General features: G+C 44.5%; 1 protein-coding gene across 9 annotated transcripts in view; it reads right to left on the reverse strand.

Annotated features, from left to right (window-relative positions):
- gwl (serine/threonine-protein kinase greatwall) overlaps positions 1–21,385 on the reverse strand; it is a 517,662-nt gene that overhangs the window by 29,531 nt on the left and 466,746 nt on the right. For 8 of the 9 annotated variants that reach the window (XM_037429392.2, XM_037429391.2, XM_075869080.1 and 5 more), the window contains one exon: positions 6,886–6,996. In XM_037429392.2, coding sequence (XP_037285289.2) covers positions 6,886–6,996 — 111 coding nt within the window. Of the gene's footprint in view, positions 1–6,885; positions 6,997–21,385 lie in introns of those variants that run through there. The other variant, XR_012884867.1, reaches the window with a different exon arrangement.

The following is a 21,385-nucleotide window of genomic DNA, read 5'->3' on the forward strand; positions in this document are numbered from 1 at the left end:
CTTGTAACGGCTCCACTTCAAATGCACTTTCACTTAAAACAAACGATATCCGCATGACCGTGAAAATATACATTGGTTCAATGGCACAAAATCGCACTTACAATGAACGTCTCCTAGCGCCGCTGATCGGTTACAGTGGAGTCAGCGGGCTGCCGACTTCCCGGGAAACCGATTTCGACCACCGATCAGGCATCGGCGAGGTGCCCATACATTCTTATTGTTGAACGCCGATTCTGCCTCCGCGCCCCTCTAGTTGCTGCTCTCCATGACCGCTGTTTGTTACGCACCCCTCTGTCCTTTGTCCCCCAGTTACTCTGAGCACCCCACATCGCCAGACGAGGCCTGTGTTTTCACACTGCCACCGATATTTCGAAGACCGGTTGGCCATCTACTCTGTTTTTGATCGCTGGTACTGTCATTAGTGTCGCTGGCCTGGAGTGACCAGACCATTTGCCAACATCGTCGGCCACCGACTGTATCTAATCATCTGCGTCTAGTGCATGCGCACTACCCCACGGACTCTGATAATTTGCAACTCGTTTTGTGTTTAGGAATTGTTCTCTCTCACTTCGCACTCGGCTCGGCATGCCCTCCTCACGGGTTCGGAAGCGCGAAAACGGTTGTTAATTTGCGTGGAATGAATCCCGAAATATCAAAGTTGGTGATGCCCCACAAACCTGCCGGAGCAACAAAACGATTTTTTGACCACGACCGCCGATTCTTTGAACACCACCGCACGCACCGATCCAGGCGGCCATGCTTTGACTTCTGCGCACGCAGGCACTCTTTCAAGTTTTTCTACATGCGAGTTGCACGTTTCGCGGACCTTTCAAGCAAGCTACTTAACCTGCCACCTTCCCGTGTCTTTTGGTTTTTAAGGTCACCCTCCCGCCGCATCCTCCCCTCTCTTCACTCTATCGCAACTTCTTGCCCTTCTCTCGCAAATCTGTTCTCCTCTCTTGATCACAACCCCTGCGCTCATCTCCAACGATCCGCGACGCCAGCCAGGCTGGCTCGAATTAGTTTTCTTTTCTGACTGGAAATGGGCCCAGAGCTGTTCCACGCATTCTGGCATGTGTGTCCCGTGTGCGCGTCTTGCTCACTCTTGGTGTGCTTGTGTGGTCAGCATGGCAGATGGGAGGACTTGCACGCTTTGTCCTGCTGCTCAACAAAACATTCAAAGTGTGACCGCTTGGCTTGAGCGTAATCCGCGCGTTAGGTGCCGCATTGCGGAATGCTTGCTCATAGCTGTTGACCACCTGGCCGCCAACTTGCCGCTTTGGGGGTCCCGGTATTCAGCTGTGGAGATGGTGAAAATTTCGTGGGAGGTGGTGACGGCTACATTCGCGCGAGAGTGTCTTTGTAAGGCCAACTTCGTCGGCATCGAGCCTGATGCCGAGCCTGAAGCTTCCGAACAGGATCACTCCGGCAGTGATTTTTGGCAGCGCGTCGTCGACTCCGACCTGGAGAGCATGTGGACATCTGTTGCGAAGCTTTGATTACGGCCAATGATGATGCCGACACTGCGGAATCGTGCACGGATAGGGGCGTTGTGAATGAAGTACGTGGCGAGAGCAATTTGGAGGAATCGGATTGCGAGAACGACAAAACTTTGGAGCCAGTGCCTCATGCAGCTTATGCCACAAGCCTTGGCGAACGAGCACTCTGCGCTTGAAATGAACTTGAGACCACCCTTATCGCTTCTGCTCTTCAAAACATGTGCATCATGGACTTTATTGGGTAAAAAAGTTTGTGTTTTAAATCGCAACTTTTTTAGAAACTGTGTTTCATTTACTACGAACTTCGGGACACAGCGGATGGATGCAGCGTCAGGCTCAGGTTCATTATAAGCGAACTCGATATATATATATATATATATATATACATATATATATTGTGACGGCGAAGACCGAAACTGGCACTCTGGCACAGACGCACATGCTAGGCAAAAGAAGAGAAGAACGAAGAAAGAATAAGAACAGCTGGTCAGGATCGGGTATTGTCTCGTGTTCTCTGTCTCGCTCATCACAATGGCGCAGCCGACGAAGAAGAAGTCTTACGTCCCGGCTTCGTCATCCAGGACAGCCGTGATAAGTGCCGCTCGAGGACGGCGTCAAGGCCTCCTCGGTGGCTGTTCAACTGTCTCCACTGCCACCACCGTTCGGGGACGGCGTCAAGGCCTCCTCGGTGGCTGCAGTACACGTTACCGGTACCATTTCACAAGAGACGCCGTCCACGTGTCCTTGCCTATGGATTCTGCCGTCAGCGCAAGCCGACAAGTGAACCCTCTGTGGAAAGCCACCGGTACGTGTCTTCGTGGTTCGTCGGCAGTGCGGGCTTCTCCATCCAGGAACGCCGTTCACGCTTCTTTGGCGATGGAGTCAACAACCCGGCCGCCGCTTCAGCTGCCCATCGGACCATCAGTGGACGGTGTCCATGCCTCCTCTGTGGTACCAGGGCATCACCCAATAGACACTATGCTACGACTTTGCGGCCGTAATACGCACGGGCTCCTGTCCTTTGGGAATGCTGTTCAAGCTTCCCACGGCCTGCATTCCCTGTCCGGTACTCTTCCAACACATAAGCCGCCAAGAAACGCTGTTCATGCTTCCTTGGACGTGCGTGTCACCACCGTGAGTACTACTAGAGCCACATACTTCACGGACGCGAACCAAAGCGGTTCAGAAGCCTCGTGGGACAGTGCCGTGGAGCTGCGGCGTACCATCGCACTGCTCCGCGCCGAGACTAACAAACTGACAGCGTTGATCGCCGAGCGAGCTCCTACAATGTTGCCAGCATTGTGTGACATTAACGCAGTGTTGGATGTAGCTGCCTCATACGACCTTGAGGCAAGCACACCGGAGTAACGCAGGGAGCTTCGGTCTTCTCTGATCGAGCTCTCACACCAGCTTGACTGCTTTGCGTCGGTGATCTCTGCGTTGCCACCTGCCACCTCACAATCACCAGCCGTCTGCGAACTACCGGAATTCCACGGGGTCCGGAACGACGCCGACAGCTTGGTGGCAACCGTCAATGCGATAGCAATGCGCGAGGCCTGGACGGAATCTGAGAAATGGTATGTGGCTATAGACCGTCTTCGGGAAGGTACAGCGGCGTGGCACCGGTATGAAGATTGGAAGCAGCAGTCATGGGCGGAGTGGAGCTTCAAGCTCATAGCTGCTTTCGGTCCGATTCCCTCTGCCACCTGCCCACGTAACTCGACCTTCTCTCAGGACGGAACTCGGGAAAAGCCCGACCTAGAGGATGCGATTCGAGCCCCTACCATCCTGTCATCTCTCGGTGACCAAGATGTAGGGAACAATCACGATCGTGTAACTCTGCCTTGCACAGGCATTTCTGCTGTCGTATTTAGAGCTCCTGAGGAGCATCGGCCCGACGGTGCAGCTGTGTCCGGCGGGTCCCTGATGGCAAGCTTTGCGCAACGCTCTGCAAGGGGCCCCAACGCATGTCGTCCGGTCGACTTAGAGGCACCGGCCCCCATCCTACTGGACATTTTACCACCTAATGAGACAGGTCTTTCCGCTGAGTCTAATAATATCCCATCTGACCAGACGGAAGAAGATATGCGTGTGACACATGCGCTGCCTGAATCGGTAGAGTCTCCGATTTTCGGAACGGCTTCCGTCGAGGATCTCCCGCCAGTACACAGCGCGGGTTCAAGAATCGCTGACTTTACAGTGTCCGGGAGCCCCATAGCGACAACGCTGCGCAAGTCGCGGACTACGCAAGTCACGGCGCAGGAGCCACGCCACAGGTCAGCACGAGAACTTCACCCCAAGTTCGTGCAGATGTCTAATCACACCGAAAAACATCTCTCGATCCGCAGAAAATTGCGCAGACGGCTGCATAAGATGCTACTCGTTTCCTTGCCGTATCCATCATTTCCTGCCCTGTTTTCTAAAATGTGGTGGGACAAAGGAAAGCGTTCTGTGATCAGCCTGCGACCATGTCGATCCAGTCGGGGCCGCCCGCCAGGACCCGCCCCATCAAAAAGGGGGGGAAAGGGACCAACCAGGACCCAGTCCCCACCACGACATAGCGAACGACCCGGGCGACATAGCCAGTGTCGGCCGCCGGATTCGATTTCGACAAACTTCCAGCGTGGTCGGGGCCGACCACAATGATGCAGCCAACCCCGCCCACCTGAAACAATGTCAACTGCTGCAGCTAGCCTCACTCACATGAACATTGTCGTGTGGCCCATCGACAATATATATATAAATATATATATATATATAAGAGAAAGAAGTGTATACCCAAGGGCTTGTTTTTCCGTGTTTTGACACAATATTAATGATGACGCTATGATGTGATGCTATGATGAATGGGAGACGTGGCCTGGCTCATACGCCATGTTTATTCTGTTCTCACTTCTTCCTTCTCTACCTCTACTAACCATCACTTCATACGTCACACGATTCCCCCCCCCCCCCCGAAAGCTGGCACCGGTTACAAACTACAACAAATTGAAAACAAAATAATGACCAAATTCGCAGTTTCACGTCCCGACGGAGTTCCACAATCTCGCTAAATCTTCAAGGCCGAGGGAGCAGTCCAGTGATTTTCATGACGACTCTGGTGGACGAGCTCGACTGTTGCGTTCCGGACAGAGCGGGCTACACATGGATACTGACAATATTGCTTGTACTCCTCTGGGGACTGAGCAAGGATGGAAGGCATTGTTGCATCGGTAGCTCGGATGTCGTCGGGGTTGTATTTTTCGTCGCGAATGGTGCAATCCCGGTGCTTGTTGCTTTCGTGCTTTTTGACAGACTGTGACGAAGTGCCTGAGTGCTTGCGGTGTGCAAGCAGAGCTTCCGCGTCTTTCTCGGCGTTTTCTGTGGTGGTGCAGTCGGTGTAATAGCTGAGGCAGGGAGTGTCTCTGGTGACTTTTCTTTGTGCGAAAGTGTCTGATGTCTTGAATCGGTCTTTGGTTTCGAGATCTTATTTTTTGATGTTCTTTAATTGGTGAGTGCACTTCCGTTGAATTTTGCGTTTTTCGATGCCCTCGTTGCAGTCTCTTTCGTTTTCTCCTGAGTTTGTGTACTTGGCTTTGCTTGCTTTGCTGGTGCTGCTCAGGAAATGGCTGTAGTGGCGCCCCTTCTGGAATTGGGCATTCATTTCCTTCGAGGTTTGATGCTTCCTGTAGACAGCTGATGCATGGTGAAATGGTGTCTTGCTTATCGGGCATAGTCGGTAATGCGCCATCATTGCAAGCATGCTCTTCAAAAGCTTTGGTAAGGTGGTCCAGTATGAACGCCTCTGGCAGACAGCTGCGTGTGAGGTTTGGTGTATGTAATACTTCTGCATTGTTTCGGTTCTTGGAGCTGTGAGCACTGAATGGGGATACCATAGGTGACGTGGCATTTTTAAGTTCGGACTGCACAGCCTGCTGAGCCATAGAAATAAAGTATTGTGATGAAAAACACCTTTTCGAGTCGTCATGGCGTGGTGGGGTACTTTCCCGATGCGTCGATGGTTCACCTATGGTGAACACGGTGTCCTTACGAGGCAGACGGTTAGCGTTACGAGCACCCGAGGAGCCACGTGATGGAAAACCGGTTGGTTGACCACGTATGCGAGACGAAAAATCAAGTGCATGAGGTGGGTAAGCAACGTCTCGTGTCGTGTGCTGGAGCGACGACTTTGAAAATACCGGCTTTCGTGAAGGGAAACCTGGTGGAAAGCTACGTTCCTTGAGAAATAAGCGTGGACTGTGACGGCCGCGTGTGGTTGTATGCAGATGGCCGGTAATGAGGAAGTCCTTGTCGTAGTCGTTAAAACAAGCAATCATCTCTTCTCTGATCTTTTGCCATGATTCGTCGTTTTCGAATATGTGTATCAGGTAAAACTTAAATGCCTCACCGGAGATGTAGTCGGTAAAGTTGATGATCATCTCCCGTTCCGATCATGATGCAGTGGTAGCGTGGAGCTCATACAGGTAGAACCAGTCCTGCACGGGTCCATCGTCCGCTGCTCCGGTGTACTTGGGGATGTCAAGTTCGGCCGATGAATCTGTCATGGTGCTGGTCGTTGTGTCCTGGTTGAAGATGAATCGGTAGTGGATGTATGGTCAGGGCGTCTTGTGGGGAGCTGCGTCGATGATGAGCGACTGATGAAGGGGCAGGCAGGTCTCCATCCTGTCGACTCGCGTGACGCTATGATGAATGGGAGACGTGGCCTGGCTCATACGCCATGTTTATTCTGTTCTCACTTCTTCCTTCTCTACCTCTACTAACCATCACTTCATACGACACACACACACACACACACACACAAACACACACACACACACACACACACACACACACACACACACACGCACACGCACACACACACACACACACACATATATATATAAGGGAAAGAAGTGTATACCTAAGGGCTCGTTTTTCCGTGTTTTGACACAATATTAATGAGATCTAACAGACAGTAATGCCAAGGAATGTACCGGGGAAGTTATCAGAACCAATGGAATGTAAATAAGAAGAAAGAAAAGTGGATGAAAAAATAACCAGCCGTGAGCAGGAATCGAACCTACGACCTTCGAATAACGCGTTCGATGCTCTCTCTCTCTCTCTCTCTCTCTCTATATATATATATATATATATATATATATATATATATATATATACATTTTTTCATATGCCCTAGAGATACACCAAAAGCTTTGTTGAACTACGTTCCTGATGGCCACTGACCAGCTATAGAGGCTTGCCACATGGCCAGGTATGCCCGACTGCCACTCCACGAGTTCTCGATTTTGGCAGACAGCTTAGCCTTGTTATTTTTATAGAAAATACTTCAACTGCAATGAAATTTTTTCTGACCAAAGCAAACAAAGAATGTTTGTTTGTGACTCACCATCAAAGTAACAAGTGTCGGTGTCATCGTCAGGATTAGGCACGAATGGAGGCTCCTTGTCCAACAGGCTGCTCCACGTGACACTCTCGAAAAACGGCAGCAAACAGAGTTCTGCAGACACACAGTTAGGGTGGCAATAAGATGTAAAAGTCAAGTGATAATAATCTCGAGCTCCACTGGAAACAACCCAACGCAAAGCTATGATGAAGAGGTTTAAGTACAATTACTTTTGCTCAACAGTGCAAAAGTATTGCACGGGAAGAAGACAATCCTGGCCTGGGAAAAGCCTAGAGTACTTTCTAAGCATTGATGAGCTCTTGTCCCGTCAGAAAAATCGAGGCACTATACTTTGACTACGATAGCAATTATATGGACAGCCTCAGCGTATACGCCTGGAACAATCACTTGGGGGCGTCACCGCTGAGTGCGCATGCAGCGCCAAGTGGTAACTTCGTGCATTTTGTTCCTAATCCTTTGGTGGTGTGTAGCTTGAAGATGTGTGCAGAGAAAGTTGGTCCGTGACAATAGCAAAACAAAATGAGCTACGCTTGCTGTTGTGCAGCTACGCATGAATAGCACGTTGAGAAATACATTAGATGAAGCAGTTTGCTTTATGGCCGTGACTTGTAAGCTCCTAATTCCGTTTGTGAGAGAGAGCTCTACAGTGCCCTTTGACCAACGGAAATTCCAGTAAGTGTGCCACGCAAATGAGCGTAGAGTATGACATGCGTTAAGAGGCCAGCAAACGTTTTTCCTTGACAGACAATAAAAACAAAACTATGTGAAATGAGCGCATTAGTTCGTACACGGTGGCTGAATATGTACGAAACCCTCATCAAATTTTTTTCCACTGCGCAGATCTGGGCATGCACACTTTAGCAGGCTAGTTTAACAGTCTATTATTTGAAAACACATCTTTGCAGGCATACACCAACTGTACTTTTCTTCTGCTAGTTATCAGCGCACGAAAGAAAAGTAGTACAATATCATTGCACCTGCAAAGCTTTTTTTTATCTATTTATTTATTAATGCTGTCAACCCTCGCTTGAGGGTCATAACAGAGAGGGAGTGCAATAGTAAGTACAAACAGAAAACCAAAACAACTGGTACTGAAATAGCAATGCACACAAGAAACCAAAAGTGGCAGTAGTCCAATTAAACCATGACCAAAATAAGCATCAATTTCTCTGTCAAAAGATTGCACATCGGTACTATTAACAACATGATGGGGTAAACGATTCCATTGTTCTATAGCATCCAGAAAAAATGACCACCAAAAGATGTCAGTGTGAGCGTTGAAAGGTTTAATGGGGACATCATGATTCAATCTGGCGCTACGTTTTCCGGGAAGGCGTATGTACTCGTCTTTAAGTATTTTTAATATGCCTTGCATTATACGATATAACGTTTTAAGTTTTTGTCTTCGAATTTCCAGTGGTTCTAAATTGTATGAATTGAGAATCTCAGTTACTGAATCCCGCCTTCTATATCTAGAGCACACAAACCGTACTGCACGCCTCTGAATATGTTCTAACTTGGTAACCAAGTGTTTTTGGCGAGGGTTCCAAACCACGGAGGCGTACTCCAGTCTAGGTCTAATATATGTTTGGTATGCAAGCAGCTTAACGTGTTTCGGTGTTTTATGCAACTTCGCTCGAAGATAACAAAGTTTTTTAAATGACTCTGAACAAACTGATTCAATATGACAGTGCAAAGTTAAGTAGTTCGTAATTGTCACCCCTAAGTATTTAAAATATGCTGTTTCACACAGGGTGTTGCTCCCGATGCTGTACTGAAATTTGAGAACATTTTCTGATTGGTAATGTGTACATAAGTTGTTTTTTTTTTTAGGTTAATTTGCATATCCCATTCGCGACACCACAATTCCAAATATTCAAGGCACTTGTTCAACTCAAGCTGATTATCAGTACAGCTTACAGGCATATAAATCAAACAATCGTCAGCGTAAAGTTTCATCTTAACAGGTGGCTTTACAATAGTACTTATATAGCTGATGTACGATAAAAACAACAGCAGGCCAAGAACGGACCCTTGAGGCACACCTGAAAACACATCTACCGTAGCTGAACGACAATCATCAATCCTCACCGCTTGCTTGTGGTTACTCAAGTATGCACCAATCCAATTTATAATTTCATCACTGAATCCCATTTTTCTCAGTTTAAGAAAGAGCTTAGTGTGATTGACGACATAAAAAGCTTTAGCGAAATTAATGCAAATTACATCAACCTGTTTACATTCGTCTATAGCCAAACTGAAATCATGAATCGTTTGAATCAACTGTGTCACTGTGGACTTGCCGCTTCTAAATCCATGCTGACAGTCATTAAGTAATTGATTGACCTCCAAGTGAACCACGATATGCTTTCATGGCTTTCATGAATTTCATGGCTGGTACAAAACGACGCAGCATTGACATTTTATCTAAACAACCACCAACCCACGTCACGTCCTGACTTGCTATGTGCCTAGCAGAAGCCGCCGCCCAGCACTTGACACACACAAAATAAAATCCATTAATGCACTGTGAGCGTTTCCTTATATCTAATGAAAACATACTTTTCAACATGTGCAAATGCTCATATTGGAACAAGCAATTGTGTTTTTCGTTTCGTACCACCATAAAGCTGATCTTGAGGGCCTTCAGCCCAACAGATATGTATAGTCGGGTACAACTTAAAGAAGGCAGGGGCTTTTCCCCTCAAAGGCGGATGTACACGAGCCTCCACCAATAGACCCACATTTTAAGTGAAGTCATGCGCCGGACTACACTCCAGCCGCTGACCCAGCCGATGGAGAACACGCCTAACATATCCACGCTTGCTTGGAACTGGGCCGAGTCCCGTTGGCTGTGTGCGTCTTCCTTAGTCGGAGTGAATTCGAGTTATGTGTGGTGGTCTGTCATGCTGAAATTATTATTGGGGGCGTGGCACCAGCTCGACTATGACTGAATCGCTCACGCGGATGCTTTTGCTTGTGCAGTTTCTCGTCACTTTAGTTTCCTGCCATTGCATTGCAAATTGGCAGAATGAATCTTGGAAAGCTGCATCTTCGTCTGGCGATTCTTCCATCGCCTATTTTTCTTGGGAAGGCATTGAAGGAGGTAATGACATAAGTGACGCACAGATCAGCACCGCTTCTTCTGAGCAATGCCAAATACCAGTCAACGAACCCTGGAACGTCACTGTGCATAGCTACAGCCTACATATACATCGGCATTTCAATGTGTCTCTGGGGCGTGGTACCGGCTCGACTATGACTGCGTCGCTCACGCGGATGCTTTTGCTTGTGCAGGTTAGTCGGAAAGCCGCATGCGATACTCAATATTTTTTATTTTGCCACTGCCACCTCCTGTGCTTTTCGATAGTGTAAGAGCCCATGCGTGTCATTCGCGACCCATATATTGTAGATGCTATCGGTTCAAGCTACTGCGCTGTTTTGCATTTTACTTCTTATTGTTACTCATATGCGGGGATGTTGAGACTAACCCTGGTCCTGATGATACCATTCTAAAACAGCTAGTTGAAGGCCAAAAAGAAATCAAGAGAAAACTGGGTACTATTGAGAAACATCAAGCTGAAAGCAAGTCTGCCATTTCGAGCCTCAATAAACGTATGAGTAGGTTAGAAACTGCACTCTCTAAACGAAGATTTGCAGGGTGTCGTAACGAAAGTCAAACAATCGTGTGAAGAGCAACAGACTCAAATAAGGTCGCTTGTCGACAAGGTTTATGAACTTGAACACTGTAGTAGGAGGTGTAACCTAATATTTTATGGTGTGCCAGATGACCAAATGCACGAAACATACAAAAAAGTTGAGAAGTACATAACTGAAATTTGCGAAACGAAACTACACTGTAATAAAGTCTTCATAGACAGAGCACATCGTCTTGGAAGGTACAGTCCGAATAAAAAGAGGCCAATAATTGTGAAGTTTCTCTCGTGCAAAGACAAGCAGTTGGTATTTTCGAATGCTAGGAAATTAAAAGGCATATCTATTAGTATATCAGAAGACTTTTCAGAGAACGTACGCAGAATGCGTTAACGCCTTTGGGATTACGCGAAGAAGAATCAAGGCGAAACTGACAAAATAAAATTTAAGTTCACGACTCTTTGTATTAATAAAGTAAAGTATATCTGCGATGCTGCCCTGGACCAGGTCATGTGGGCGGATTGACAGGATTCAAAAACGAATGCGTAGATTATTTCTTTTCTAATTGTGAATTGCAGAAGATTATGCAACAAAAGCGATGAATTTTTTAACCTTGTCGAAATGACTAGTCTGACTATCATTCTTGGATCAGCATCCTGGCTTCATGCAGATATTGCTGATGAAGAAGTATTTCCAAGTGGTTATCTTTGTTATCGCAGAGATCGATATGGCTTTGGTGGCGGAGTGTTTATTCTAGTAGATGCGACAATTTGTTCCCAGATAATAGATATTGAATTCATTGGAAGCGAAATGTAATGGGTAAAGACTAGATTGAAGAATGGCCGCTCAGCATGGGTGTGTTCGTTTTATCGTCCACCAGGGAGTAAGATTAACGTTCTTGAGGAACTTAGCAATGCAATTGAAAAAGTGGACAGTGATTACTTATTTATTGGTGGAGATTTCAATCTTCCAGACATCAATTGGTCACAGGCAGATCCAAATTCTAGTGTTCGCAGCTAGCCAAGCAAAGAACTGCTAAGGTCATGTAGCCTCTTTGGGTTAACACAGCTTGTTCTGGAGCCCACAAGAGAAACAAATGTTTTAGATTTGTTTTTTATCATTGCACCTGAGTCAGCATGATCAATGCTAGTGCTGCCGGGCATAAGTGATCATGACGCTGTCCTATGTGATATGAATTTGCAACACGTCAAAATTCCGAACGGTGACGCCCGTCGAATTTTCAGCTATGAGAAAGCACGTATCTCTGATATAACCCTCGCTTTAAGCTCTTTTCATGACACATTTGAGATGCAGGTGGAATTTATGAATGTTGAAGAGTTGTGGCAAACATTTAAAGAGAAAATGCTGGAACTGCGCGAAAAGCATGTGCCTTCATAGTTTCTAACTGCCAGACGCAGCAAAAGCAAACCATGGTATTCACGTGACGTTAAACACAGGGCCAGGCAACGTGCACGTGTTTACTCTGCTTATAAAAAAACCCTTCATTAAATATGAGAGATGAACTTAGGCAAAAAACATTTGATATAAAAGCAGCTCTGAAAACAGCTAAATATAAATTCTTTCATACATTTCACCTGCGCATAAGGAAGCACCCTAAGGAATTGTGGTAATTCTTTAAGTCAAACAGCAAATACGTCTTATCGATTCCAGCTCTTGATGAAAACGACACCACTATCCATAATGATGTAGATAAAGCTGAGTGCTTTATCTCATTTTTTAGTTCTGTGTATACCCCTCAGGTTAACATCACTGACACTTTCGCACAGTCTTCTGAGGTGGCGGCGGAAGAAATGAGCGATATTGTGATTGGCCAGCATAGAATAGAGGCTTTTATTAAATCCATGAATGCCTCTAAAGCCACAGGGCCTGATTATTTGTCACCTATATTGCTTTCTTTGTGCCCGTGCGTACTAAACATCTGTGCATCATTTTCACTAAGTCTTTAGAAGACTCTTTATTACCCTATGACTGGAAACTTGCCAACATAGTGCCCGTTCACAAAAGTGGACCGTGAAGTAGTGTTTTAAATCATAGGCCAATTTCACTCACGTGTTGCATGCGAAATACTTGAACATGCTCTGTCTACCAATATAATGACTAACATGAACACATATTCTTTACTTAATTCTCAGCAGCACTGCTTTCGTAGTTTTTTTCCTGCACAACACAGTTACTTGAAATGACACACAACTTATCCTCTGCTTTAGATAAGGGTTTCTCTGTTGACAGCTTGTTCCTAGATTTTAAAAAAGAATTTGACGTCGTACCCCACTCTTTATTGATTGAAAAACTAAATATGTATAAAGTGAATGATATGATTGTGAACTGGATAAGGGACTATTTGAATTTAAGGAGGCAAAAGGTTGTTATCAATGGTAAGTCATCCTAGGAAGTTGATGTGTCCTCTGGAGTGCCTCAAGGGTCAGTCTTGGGTCCCCTATTGTTCCTCATCTACATAAATGACATTTGTTCTGGTATTTCATCATATATCAAATTATCTGCCAATGGCTGTGTTTTGTACAGACTTATACATAGCTCCCTTGATTGCACTACTCTTAAAAACGATCTTGACACAGTTTCTGAATGGTGTGGAAAATGGCGCATGTTCATTAATAAAAAAAAAAAAGCAGTGCATATGTGTTTCATTAGGAAAAAGGCACAACATGACTCACTTTACACTGTAAATTTAACCAGGCTGCTAACAGTTCGTGAACACAAGCATCTCTGTGTATATTTTACACCAAACCTTTCCTGAAGCCGTCACATCAATTATGTCACAAGGAAAGCAGGACGTCTATTACGTCTTCTGCACAGAAGCGCAAGTAAGTTACCACTTGAGGCTAAGAATCAACTATATGTGACTAACATTCGATTTGTCTTAGATTAAGCTTGTGCTGCGTGGGATCCGTGGAAGGCATGTGATGTGTCCAATTTAGAAAGAATTCAAAACATGTCCGTTCGGTTTGTCTGCTCTCATTTTACCAGAGATTTCAGTGTTTCAAAAGGAAAAGAAAGCTTGGTTGGGAACTTCTAGACAAGCGAAGGGAATATCTGAAGTTGAAACTTTTTCACAACATATTTCATAGCCGTACACGTCTGGACCCCTCACAATAATTTTGCAAACCGGACTAGGTTTCACAGTGATTAGAGTATGCCAATAAGATAAGGGGAATAAGCTGCCGCACTGACGCATTTAAAATGTCATTTTTTTTCCCAGGACAATAACACGGTGGAATATGTTGCTTTCTGAAGTAGCAGAAGTTACTTCACACTAAGTATTTTCAAGATTACTTCAGGGTCTAAAGTAGTGTACTCGCGAGGATGTGTAGGGACAAAACGGTACTGTGAAGCTGCTTTGTATTGTCTACTTTCACATGCCCCTACATATAGTTCACAATGAATCGCGTTATTATTGTGTTGTAGAAGTGTGAGTACCTGTATTCAGTGTTGAAATTTTGTATTCCCCCCCCCCCCCCCCCCCCTGTAATGCCCTTGGGCACTGCCGTACTATGATAAATAAATAAATAAATTGTGAGCTTAAGATACACAATTTGTGCTGCATGTGTTTGTTCTGAGCCGTGAGCCAGCAAAGAGAGATTGCGAACATCGGTGATGCTGCGCTGCGCTTCGTCCAGAAACAGGATCGCGCGGCAACATACCGATTGAAACAAATATCAAGCGTGTTTGTTTGATAGTGTTTTATTTGCACCTAGGTGAAGTTACGACGAGGAGAGTTATCCAAAGCCTGCTACTTACTGTGAGCGGCGGGTGTGTTTGTGTACTGTGCACCTGCGTTTCTCATCAGACGTGGCGAAGTGATGAAGCAAAATCATTACCAAGGTAAATGAGAAAAGCGTGCGTAGATGAAACCGACCTACGAGTTTCTCAACAGAAATGATTTGCGACAGCAAGCTACAACGCAAAAATTTGTCGGTGCTAGCTGAGTGCGCAAAAGACCGATCGGTGGCAGCAGTGCGATAAAATAGCCGAGTGTCAAGCAGCATAGCTCAAGTGCTGTGTAGCACCGTCGATTGATTGCTTTCCACCAATGCTAACAATCAGCGACTAACACACGCTGCTTCAGAGAATGTCATTGGATTATTAACAGTCAGGCGTTTGAGAGCAGTGTCTGTTTCCTTAATGTTAGCCTCAGTGTTAATATAAAATTTTGACTGATACATTGGTGCCGTTACAAGGAAGCTTGGCATGAATTCCTGCTGCTGTGTGGCTTAGTACTCTTCGCTCACTGCACGCGCCAGCAGTAGAATGCCTGCTGCGACACAATCGCGCATAAGTTGTGCTGCCAGCCCTCGACTTGCTTTCGCACAACACAGTTTAGCGCTGCTTTTCGATTGTTGTGATATGTCGCTACTAAAAAGTTCCAGTCACAATGAAGGCAGCAGAGCCGTTAAAATGTACATTAAAAAAGTATGACAAAGTAGTCACAGCTGCTTGTGAACTGACTCCTCATAATAGTTATACTTGGGTCTGCGTTAAATGTGTGTGCGCTTTTGTGTACATTTGTTATTTTAACCGTTTTTGTATTTTTATTCTGTTTCCACACTTACGTTTGTGTGAATATGTGAGTGCTTTCATGTCTGCATATGTGTATTCTCATTTCTGTCTTTTTTGCATTTGTTTTTCCAAAGCATGCTGCAGCCACATCTTTCTTAACAACTTAATTAGTATAACAACACAATAAGTTAATCAAATCAATAATTGTGCTTGCATTTTACTTGCCCAAGTCAGATTAATAAATTAAAAATTAGCTATGGCAACGCTTCAACTCTCAGTGCAGACTAATAGAATCATAAAGTGTGCTTCGACTACTGCTATTTCACTATGAGGGGCAACACATTCAACGGTGGCTGCCTGAACGAGCATTTCGGGCCTCACTAAGCTAATGATGTTTTATATTAGTTTTTTATTTGCAATACTTGTGTGAGCCAAATAACCAAAATAAAAAATGCAGCCACATGAATGTGCTTTGGCATGCAAGCGGTCAACAGTGGCTGTCAGTTTCATGTTGACTACTGCTATTTCACCAGCACTGGCTATGAAAACACTTTAATTCCTAATGCAGACTGGCAACAGAATCATAAAGTGTGCTCCGGCTACTGCTATTTCACTACGAGGGGCGTCACATTCGACGGTGGCTGCCTGAACGAGCATTTCAGGCCTCACTAAGCTAATGATGTTTTATACTTGTTTTCTTACTTGCAATACTTGTGTGAGCCAAATAACCAAATAAAACAATGCAGCCACATGAATGTGCTTTGGCATGCAAGCTGCTAACAGTGGCTGTCAGTTTTATGTTGACTGCTGCTATTTCACCAGCACTGGCTATGAAAACACTTCAATTCCTAATACAGACTTGCAACAGAATCATAAAGTGTGCTGCGGCTACAGCTATTTCACTATGAGGGGCGTCACATTCGACGGTGGCTGCCTGAACGATCATTTCAGGCCTCACTAAGCTAATGATGTTTTATATTTGTTCTTCTCTTATTTGCATTACTTGTGTAAGCCAGATAACTGAAATAAACAATGCAGGCACATGAATGTGCTTTGGCTTGCAAGCTGCTTACAGTGGCTGTCAGTTTCGTGTTGACTGCTGCTATTTCACCAGCACTGGCTATAACAACACTTCAATTTTCGGTGCAGACTGCTCACGGAGCAATAAAGCGTGTCAAACTCGACGGTGGCTGCCTGACTGAGCATTCTGAGCCCGCCAACGATGATTAGGGTTAACAACAGTGTTTCGATTCTGATATGCCAACATTGAAACGTGTTTCTATGCCACTTCTCAAATCGAGCCTGATGTGTGAGGCACGTTGTTTATCGGAATTGAGCTTCTATGAAAAAAAATAGGCCATAAATGAAACTGCTTATTTGTTTGAGAGGTCATGGAATGAATGATTGGCTCTTGCAAACCCACTGGGCAAAAATTTAATAGCCCTTATAAGAGCTGTTTTTTCATTAATACAAAGCTGCTATGCTTCATCAAGTGGCTCAATGCCAGAAAGCTCGTAGTCATTGTCGTTTTCATCAGTGTCATCTTCACCCAGCTGAATGATGATGGGTTGAATGCGCTCACTTCCAGGCATCTCAAGTCTGAACTTAGCCGCCACGTTCATCACGTGCTGAATGCTGTTCCTCCTGTATTCTGCTGTTATCCGATTGATTTTATCTCTCAAGATGGCGCCGACCGTGGACAGCTTGAAATTTCTGTTGTTCGCAGCTACACCATTTTTGACCTTGGCCCACAGAAGCTGAATGGGATTATATTAGCAATGATACGACGGGAGCCCGAGTACAATGCAACCAGCCCTTACAGCTGTGTTGTCTACGATGTAGCTCACAAAGAGTGACTTTACTGAAGCCACCAGCTCAAGCAGCTGCTTCCTTATCATCCTTTTACTGTAGGTGATGTTTTTGCTTGTGAGCCACTCCTGTATATTTTCCTTGTTTTACGTCGTTGTCGGCAATTTCTCTTCTCGTCGGCTATGGTGAGGTGCATTGTCTATAACAATGACACTACCAGCTGGCAACTTCTGCAGAGCGTCACTGAACCAGCCCTCAAAGCTATTGCCATCAATTTTTGCGTGGTGGTCGCCAGTCTTTTGGCTTCGAAATACATCCAAGCAGTCGTTGACAAAGCTATCTTCGCTGCCTGTGTGTGTCACGATCAAGCCCTGACCTTTCCCAGAAAGTTATTTTAGACCCGTTGGCAGGCCATTTGCTCGAGCGAACAGCCGTCAGTGCTTCTGCACCACAGTATCTGTCCACACGATCGACCGAGTGTGTCTCGCCGTGACCCATGTCTCGTCCAGGTACAAGATCTTTCGGCCTTCCGCCTGGTAACGCTCCATGTCATGGAGGTAGCGATTCCGCCAATCAGTGATGTCATCCAGGTCGATAAGAAGCAAGTTGCGGCTCCTGTTTTGATGCTTAAAGCCGATATTGGCAAGCAGGCGACGCACAGTACAACACCTTAGTGATGGGAGTTCCATACGCTCCGAAAACTTGGCAGTTATTTTCTCGACCGTCGGTATCTCACTGCGGCGAAAGAAATTGTGCACACAAGACCTCAGCACGCACAACGGGAAGTTTACAGTTTTACCAAAGCACTCGTCACGATACACAAATCTTATGTATACCGACAAATACACCGTTTAGAAGCAGTCACAATTTTTTGAGCGGGACTAGTTTTTTAGTCACGAAGCGAATTGGCTGCTGTGCTTCGACCATCTGGGCAAGGCCTCTCCTGCCTTCTTAAGTTGTACCCGACTATAGATGACTGTTTTACCTCACACTGGTTGCCACCAATCTTCATTGGGACTAACAATTAAAAGAAACAAAGTAACGAACAATGTGGTAATACTAATTGGTGCCGTAGCATACGTAGCCAGACTTTTTTTTTTTTTCAAGCTGGGGTTGGACGATACTTTATGTGTGCTCATGCAAGCTTTTGTATGAGCGCATGTGTATCACACACATAAAATTCTAAAAAATGACCCCCCTTCCTCCTAGCTTCACCAGTGATGCAAAGAGAAAGCGAAAGAAACCGTACCAACACAGACTGTGTTTGCTTACCAAGGGCTGAGATCCACTATTTCGCCTGTAACCCTTGTACAATTTGGAAAGGGGGTAATAACAAAATTTCACCCTTGGCAGTTTCCAGGTCATGCTCTTGATTTTGTTACGACATCCAAATAAGCAACAGCAGATAGAAGTCAACTTTTTTTCGCCACGTACACGCGGTTTCACTTCTAGGGGCCATTGCCAACCTGCTCCAGCTGGGCCTGGCTGTGCTCAAGGAACGAGACATTTTGCCAGCAGCTACCGCAGTGGCACTGCATGCCCGATTTGAAACAGCAGTACATGAGGCCTATAAAGTCCGATTAGATAAGATCCCCCAGCACAACGTACATTCTACCCATGGGTAATAGTGATGAGGGAGGGGGGGGAGGGTCATGAATGCGGCTTGTTGAAAATATAATAAATGCTGCCAGCTAGTGAAAAACAAAGAGGAAGAAGAGGCTTCTGCCTGCCTGCGCCACTTTAGTTAACGACATGGCGTCCACATAATTTTGTGCTGAAAACCCTCGTGCAGACAAGCCTTCCTTCTACGCATGGCGCACAGGGCTTCTACAGTCGCTTCGCATTGCGAGCGGTGAGGACTCAACTGGTAGATGCGAGCAGCAGTGATCTCAGAATGAATCGACTCAAAGGCAAGCGATCCGCACGACGCGCGCAGAACACAAAAATTATTCAGGAAGCATGAATTTTACTTGACTCCACTAGCATCAACATCGCGAAGCTCACAGCCGTAAAGCAATGACTCTTTGCTAGAAATGATAAGCTGTCGCAGATTAACGAGAATAATAATAATAATAATAATAATAATAATAATAATAATAATAATGTTTTATTTTTCATTAATAGTTTGAGGAAGCACAGCTGCAGGTAAAAGCTGCTTCTTTCGGAGAGCTGCTCTCCGAAAGAAGCAGCTTGACAAAGGCCCACAGCCACCTTTTAGCACGACAGTAGTGGCAAACAGTCAGCAATGTGAACTCAACAACGGCAACAAGAAATAAATAAATGAATAAATAATATAAAAAATCAAGTCCGAATTCCAAAAATAAAAATAGCAACCATGATAATACAGCAACTGCAAAGAAATCTCAAAAAACTAGACATATGTATATCGCGCAATTGAGTCTGTGTACAGTGTAACAAATCTATGTCAGCTTTCACACATTTATTAAGTAACGTAGGAATTATGTAGGATAACTTATCTGCAGAGTAGTTTGTTCTCGAAGTTTTTATTTTCCATGTTTCTTTATTTCGTGTTTCAAACAATGTATTATTTGGCTGCAGTTCTGGAAGGTCGTACAAAAACTATTGACTTTCTTTCAATACACGCCTGATCGCCAATGCTAACTTAAAATTGTAAAGACGATGTACAGGTAGTATTCCAGCTTGTTCAAGCAATTCGCTTGTGTGAGCATCATACGACAAGTTAAAAATGATTCTAATATACTTCTTTTGCATCAGGTACAGTTTTTGCAAGTTCCTGTAAGTTGTAGTCTCCCATACCAAGAAACAATAGGTAAGATTGTTTCTGATTACATTAAGAACTCCTTAAATGAGCATGACATTCTAACTCCTTTTCAACATGGCTTTAGGAAGGGTCTTTCAACAATCACCCAATTAAGAACGGTCATACATTCTTTCGCTACTGTTCTTGACAGAGGTGGACAAATGGACGTCATCTTTCTAGATTTTCAAAAGGCTTTTGATGTAGTTCCTCATGACAAATTAATCTGCAAATTACAGTTCCTTGGTTTTCCTGGCTTCATCTTATGGTTATCTGCTTATTTAATGCATCAGAAACAGTGTGTTATCATTGACGGACAACAATCTGACTCTTTCTCGGTAACCTCAGGGGTCCCTCAGGGAAGTGTGCTTGGCCCACTATCATTCATTATTTATTGCAATGACATAACAGATGTCATACAAGCCCAAGTAAATATTCGTCTTTTCGCAGATGACTGCGTTATTTTCAACGAAATTAATAGTGTTGAAGACCAATTCTTGCTTAGTGCATCCTTAAACAGTATTTTTAAGTGGAGCAATAAATGGGGCATGAAGCTAAATTCTTCTAAGTGTGTGCTTCTGCTTATAACTAAAAAAACAATACCCTTGATGTTTTCATACTCCATTGGCCTATACCCATTGATTGAAGTTATGGAGTATAAATATCTTGGAGTTACCATATCTAACAACCTCAACTGGAGCACCCATATTTCTAACACCGCCTCTTCTGCTTTCAGAAAATTATGTCTACTTCGACACAAGCTTAAACATGCATCCCATGACATGAAAACTTTAGCCTATACAACTTTTATCAGACCCAAGTTAGAATACGCCTCCATTATTTGGGATTCTTTCACCAAAACTAATATCAATTGTCTTGAGAGAACACAGAGAAAAGCCATGCGATTCATTTTTTCTAAATACAGCCGTGAGGATTCTGTAACGGATCTTATACATTCTAACGGTTTTCACGCACTTCAAATGAGGCGCAAGATATCCCGGCTGAAGTTCCTCCATTCTTTGTTAAATTGTAAATTCTTCATAGATCCCAGTCCTTACATAACCCTTTCTGAGACTAGGAAAACCCGTCATTCTTATCCCCTCACACTTTCCCCTTATGTTGGCAGATCTAAGCTCTTTAAATATTCTTTTTTTCCCCGCACCATAGAGGAATGGAACCTAATACCTATTCATCATCTCGACTCGACTGAATCAATACAAAATTACTTCTTCACTATTTCCTAATTATATTTTATTTAAATTGTTCTCTATTGTTACCTGACTTGTTTATGATATTCAATTGTGCTTTGTAGATGTATTTATGCTGTACCCTGCCCCTCCTGCATGGGCCACATGGCCTGCAGTATTTTGTAAATAAATAAAAATAAAAATAAAAAAGATGTGAATAAAAAAGTGATTTATAAAGTAAGAATTTTACCTTGTACGATAGAACACTTTTGCCACTGTACACCATACCCACTACACGAGATAACTGACCCAGCACACTGTCAACGTGTTCGTTCCAAAGCATATTAGTCAAAAATGTAACTCCAAGAGTTTTTATACTATTTACTAGCTCAATATATACTATTTACTAGCTCAATATAAGTATTGCCATACTTGAGGTGTATGTTTTCATTAGCAGGCTTATTTTTATGTAGGAATAATACCGCTTGTGTTTTACTAGTGTTTAAGTTTAAATTAT

The sequence above is a fragment of the Rhipicephalus microplus genome, chromosome 1 (genome assembly GCF_043290135.1).
Source record: "Rhipicephalus microplus isolate Deutch F79 chromosome 1, USDA_Rmic, whole genome shotgun sequence".
Taxonomy (NCBI): Eukaryota; Metazoa; Arthropoda; class Arachnida; order Ixodida; family Ixodidae; genus Rhipicephalus; species Rhipicephalus microplus.